The sequence below is a fragment of the Mirounga angustirostris genome, unplaced genomic scaffold (genome assembly GCF_029215605.1).
Source record: "Mirounga angustirostris isolate CCGP_5_RB_7025 unplaced genomic scaffold, mMirAng1.0.hap1 SCAF_9, whole genome shotgun sequence".
NCBI classification, from domain to species: domain Eukaryota; kingdom Metazoa; phylum Chordata; class Mammalia; order Carnivora; family Phocidae; genus Mirounga; species Mirounga angustirostris.
In genome coordinates, this window is record NW_026991717.1 from 70615249 (window position 1) to 70621441 (window position 6193).

The following is a 6193-nucleotide window of genomic DNA, read 5'->3' on the forward strand; positions in this document are numbered from 1 at the left end:
AATGCATATCTGGGTCGCCATCTACACAAACATTCAATAATGTGATGGTCTTTTCACAGCTCCCAGACCCATGAAAATCTCCAACACCCTCAACACCTCCAGCACCATCACTGGCTTCATCCTCCTGGGCTTCCCTTGCCCCAGGGAAGGGCAGATCCTCCTCTTTCTGCTCTTCTCTGTTGTCTACCTCCTGACCCTCATGGGCAACGGGTCTATCATCTGTGCTGTGTACTGGGATCAGAGACTCCACACTCCCATGTACATCCTCCTCGCCAACTTCTCCTTCCTAGAGATCTGGTATGTCACCTCCACTGTCCCCAACATGTTGGCCAACTTCCTCTCTGACACCAAGGTCATCTCCTTCTCTGGGTGCTTTCTCCAGTTCTACTTTTTCTTCTCCTTGGGATCTACGGAATGCTTTTTCTTGGCTATTATGGCATTTGATCGGTACCTTGCCATCTGCCAACCTCTACATTATCCAACCATTATGACAGGACGTCTCTGCACCAATCTTGTGGTCAGTTGCTGGATACTTGGTTTCTTCTGGTTCTTGATTCCCATCATCATCATCTCCCAAATGTCCTTCTGTGGATCCAGGATCATTGACCACTTCCTGTGTGATCCAGGTCCCCTGTTGGCCCTCAGCTGTACTAGAGCCCCTGTAATAGAGTTAACTAGCTCCACCTTAAGTTCTCTGCTCTTATTTATTCCCTTTCTCTTTATCATGGGGTCCTATACTCTGGTCCTGAGAGCTGTGTTGAGGGTCCCCTCAGCAGCTGGACAAAGAAAAGCTTTCTCCACCTGTGGGTCCCATCTGGCTGTAGTTTCACTGTTCTATGGCTCAGTGATGGTCATGTATGTGAGCCCAACATCTGAGCATGAAGCTGGGATGCAGAAGATGGTGACTTTGTTTTATTCCATAGTTACTCCACTCATCAACCCTGTAATATATAGTCTAAGGAACAAAGATATGAAACATGCTATGAAGAAATTATTGGGAACCTAAAAGTAAGTCTTGGTTTAAAAGATTTGGGGACAGAATCTTTTTAATTTCTTTTTTTAAAAGATTTTATTTATTTATTTGACAGAGACTGATATAGCACAAGCCGAGGGAGCAGCAAGGAGAGGGAGAGGGAGAAGCAGGCTCCTGTTGAGCAAGGAGCTGGATATGGGGCTCAATCCCAGGACCCTGGGATCATGACCTGAGCTGAAGGCAGATGCTCAACTGACTAAGCCACACAGTTGGTTCTTAATTTCTTAGTTAAAAAGAAGACTCACATTACTCAGAAAATTGTTTAAATGGTTTCTGAAATTTATACACCATACTTCTTATTTCCTAGATTTTATGGGGCTATAAAGGATCTCAAAGATACATTCCATCTCCCTAATTTTACAATTGATAGAGTCCTAGAGTGATAAACTGAACTGAGTTTGTTGGAGAAATAGAATTAAAAAACATCTCCTGCCAAGCCAGAAAACCTCTCCACAGTGGTAGAAGAGGATAAAACAGTTTTATTACTGAATAAGGATCAAAGAAAGGGAATATGTGTATCATATATGGGCAATGGGCATATCATCTGTGCTGTGTACTGGGATCAGAGACTCCACACTCCCATGTACATCTTCCTCGCCAACTTCTCCTTCCTAGAGATCTGGTATGTTACCTCCACTGTCCCCAACATGTTGGCCAACTTCCTCTCTGACACCTCTTCAGAAAGAAATCTCATTCCTTTACATAGCCAAGCAAATACAACCCATTTACATACATGTTCTGAAGATAAATAATAACTAGTCCTCAAGAAAGACTTCACAGCACACTTTGTCACACACAGTTCATCCTAAATTCACTCAGTAATTGGGATGGTCATCTGTGTTTGCCAATTGGTTTCCTGCAATGGAAAAATAAACTTGTCTATACTGCCTGAGATAGTTTTGCAGGTTGGAAGATAGGCCACCAAAGCTATGCTCGTATACCCCCACAGAAAGTGGGAGATTGGGGCACTACCCACTTTGATGATTCCATTTCAAAGAGACGTCCTAGGTCCTTGACAAAGACATTCCTGAGTCATAAAGCTGTCAAGAGGCTCATTTAGAAGATGTGGTTCATATATAAAATGGAATATTACTCAGTCATCAGAAAGGATGAATACCCACCATTTGCACTGACATGGATGGAACTGGAGGGGGTTATGCTAAATGAAATAAGTCAAGTAGAGAAAGACAATTATCATATGGTTTCACTCATTGGTGGAACATAAGGAATAGCACAGAAGACCATAGGGGAAGGGAGGGAAAACTGAAGAGAGGGAAATCAGAGGGGGAGACGAACCATCAGAGATTCTGGACTCCAGGAAATAATCTGAGGGTTTCAAAGGGGAGGGGGGATACGGGGATGGGTTAGCCCGGTGATGGGTATTAAGGAGGGCACATGTTGTGATGAGCACTGGGTGTTATACGCAATTAATGAATCACTGAACACTACATCAAAAACAAACGATGTGCTGTATGTTGGCTAACTGAACATAATTTTTAAAAAAGGCGCATTTAGATTTTTTAAATTTTTACATACATTTCAAAGACAGAAAAAATTAATTACAAGTTTTCTAAAGTAAATGCTCAAGAAAAAAAGGGGGGGGGAGTGGAAAGTCTCTTCTCTTATTTTCAATAGGGATAATTCAGCCTCTAGTTTTTAATTTGTATTTATGAATTATGAGTTATAACTCTATGGCACAACCTAAAGTTTTCTATTATCCTTTCAACAACAACAAATTGGCCTTATTCTTCTAGTTGAACTTAAATTTCTGCCCTCCAGAACATCTGTCATGGTAACATCAATTATAGACAAAAGATTAATATCTTTATATATATTTATATATAATATATGTATATTATATATGTAAATCTTCAGATCAATAAGAAAAATAGCATCAGCACAAAAGAAAAAGTGCCAAATGTATGAAAAAAATAAATAGCAGATGTTTCAAATATCTAAAAATACATTCTATTTTATTAAGAATTAGAGAGACAAAAATTGACAAAGATCAAACATGTTGTCGGGGGAAACAGCAATCTCTTCCTTTGCTAGTAGAAGATAAATTGTTGCAACAGCTATGGAGGACATTTTAACAAAAACTTTCAAAATTTAAAGGGCATTCCTTTTGACTCAGCAATTCCACTCTTAGATATTGATCTGAGTAGTATACTCACATATAAGAAAAATGGCATATGTACAAGAATTGACTACTGTTTCTAATAGCAAAAGATTAGAACAATCTAAGTTCCTATCAATTAAGGACTGATTGAATTACTATATATCCATAGAATGAAATATACTCTATAACTGTAAAAAGATGAAGATCTGTACATGTCTATTGATCTAAAACTATCCTCACAGTACATCATTAAATGAAAAACAAGATGAAAAAAAATCTCTATTTGGGCTATCTTTCATGTGGAGAAAGATTATGGGTAAGTATATATTTGTGCTCATAATTACATTATATGCTTGTTGAAGAAGAGAGAAAAAAGTAGAACAGTGATTGTTTTTGAGAAAGAGAACTGGGTGTTTGGGGCAGGGAAAGAAGAAGACATTCATTGCATATACTTTTGTATTTTTAAAATTTCTTTCTATAAGCATGTCTTGGATTTAAATATACATTTAAACAATTAATGATAACATTAAAAAATAAATTTTAAAACTATTCCGCTATGAAATTAGAACCAGGGAAACATTTCTTCATAATTCTTTGATTCTTTGGGAAATTAGGAAGAGGACTGACTGTTGATGGAAAATGAAAAAGAAGAAAATTGACAACCTCTTATCATCTCACTAAAATTCTTTGGTTCTATTAGAACAAAGTAGAAATGTCTTCTTCTTCTGAGGACCTATGAGAATAAATAAAATATGAAAAAGTGAAAGTCGCTATATTTTTATTCTTGTTGTACCATTTTCCTCCATGACCACTTACTCATTAAAACAATTAAATATATTTAACATGCTAGGCACAGAGCTAGAAGATGACTAATACACAGAAGTGAATAAGATATTTCATTCTCTTGGGGGGTCATAAACAAGGGGTAAATGGACAAGATGTGCTATAAACAAAGGAATCATAAGTTGATATGGGAGCAAGTATAAAAAGAGTACAGATAAAAGCCAAGAGTATTAAGGGGTGAGAAAGCATTACAAGTTCTGAAAAATGTACTTAACCATTCATAGATCACAATCTATTTACAAGTATACCACAATACACAGAAAAGAAGCTTTCTAGAATAGGTGTTCCATAGGGCATTTACTACCCCATCATGATTTATAATTGGCCACACCTATTGATATACTAATGAGTGATGAGCATCCTTAATCAAGATAAATATGGCTCCAAGATGTAGATGTAATATAGTTTACAATTCAACAATTAAGATAAATAGATGTAAAGAGAAACAGGGAACAATAAAAAATGTCATTTGGGTACTGAAATATAAAAATCAATCTCTAAAGAACAAAGTACAGTTGTTATACTAATATTTAAAATAATACATTCAGAACTTATTCTTTGAGCCAGAACCATGTAAGCTCATATGTGGACTGTACTTTATGTATTTGATCTACTTTTATGAATTCAGCTTTTTCACTCCAAGGGATACACTGATATTTATTTGTATTCAAGAAAGATTTCTTTAATGCAATGATTCTTCTCATCCACAGTAAAAAAAAAAAAAGTTCTTTTGCTTTTCTCAATATATAAATACTAAATGCTCATTGCAGTAATTCTCAAACAAAACATAAAAATGCTTTTAAAGTTATCTAAAATCCCACCACTCTGAGGGAACCACCATTAATACTTTAGTCAACTATCTTTCATGTGTTCTTGTATACACATACACACATTCTCACATATGCCAATTTTATATGAATGAGAATTTTTTTATGGTGGACTCTCCTTTATTTTCTCCTTCCTACTCCCTACCACCACCACTTCATCCTCAATCTGCTTTTCTCTCTACCACCAACCATCCCTACTAGACAATAATAACAACCCAGTACATATGCTTTATGCTGTTCTCCATGCTCCTAATTATATCAAAATATTTTTAATCATGTGTCAGGGATTTTTTCATTGTTTATCTTACAAATTATATTTCATTGACTTCTCTGTTTGGTGTCTTTACATTTGGCCTTACAGTATATGCAACTCTCTTCAAAGTAAGATTAGGTGTACCAAATATTTTCATTTTGTATAGTAGGCCAGAGATGTATAATTAATAAAACTGGGTTCCTTCAACAGGATCTCTTAATAGGAAGAACTCTTCTTGAGTTGTGCATAATATTCATACCATAAAAGACATGACTGAGAACAGGCTTCATGTCCTTATTGAATGGGATGTCGCTAAGACTTTTAAGATTAGAGTTTTTATAGAGGATGTTATTATAGAGGATATGAGAGGATGTGTTAAGTCATCTCCATTTCTACTAAATAGCCAGATATGGGATTCACATACATCACCATGGTTTCATAGAACAGAGACACCACCACTAAGACTCACATTTAGAGAAGGCATTTTGATGAACTGAGAGCACCTGAAATGGAGCTATTAGAACCAATATATATGGTCCAAGGATATACAAAATAATGAGAATGATGATAGTTCATAGTACATGTTCTATGATATGGCAGAGGTATGGGACATGACTCAGTGGGCCCATGTGTAGTGGATGCTATAATGTGCTGTCCCAGTCTTTCTTTCAAGACTGAGACAATCATTTCTCCAACTGACAGAAGTCTTGCATGTTGATAACTGGCTTCCTTGCCAGAAATTGCCTCGAGCCACAGAGACTAGCTTTTTCCTAGACTAGCTTATCTGCCCTACCCAGGGATAGCTCACATTCAATAATTAGTCAGTGCTGGTATACAAAGGCCTGACACTCTTTCCTCAGTCTGTGACAAATCTGAACAGCCGTCCCAGCTACAGGGTTCCACATGGCAACAGCTGAGACTTTTGTTTCAATTTTATCACATTTCAACTTCTCCTTCTACCCCATCCTACTTTCCTCAATCTTGTATAGCTGTTGTTCCCAAAAGAACTCCACAACAAGCTCTCTGCATGAAATCTTAGCATCTCTTTCCACTGAACCCAACCTACATCACCATATCATTTAGAAAGAAAATAGGGACTGAATGAGAAAACCCAGAAA

General features: G+C 36.9%; 1 protein-coding gene across 1 annotated transcript; it reads left to right on the forward strand.

Moving 5' to 3' along the window:
- Nucleotides 1-58: 58 nt before the first annotated feature.
- On the forward strand, nucleotides 59-1006 carry LOC123862131 (olfactory receptor 11G2). The gene has a single exon (XM_045901761.2). The coding sequence runs from the start codon at nucleotides 71-73 to the stop codon at nucleotides 1004-1006; it is 936 nt and encodes a 311-aa protein (XP_045757717.2). The 5' UTR covers nucleotides 59-70.
- The last annotated feature ends 5187 nt before the right edge of the window (nucleotides 1007-6193 follow it).

Bases quoted from the DNA above. Each gene is read 5' to 3' on its own strand.
- LOC123862131 (XM_045901761.2), top strand. From the start codon at position 71: ATGAAAATCTCCAACACCCTCAACACCTCCAGCACCATCACTGGCTTC.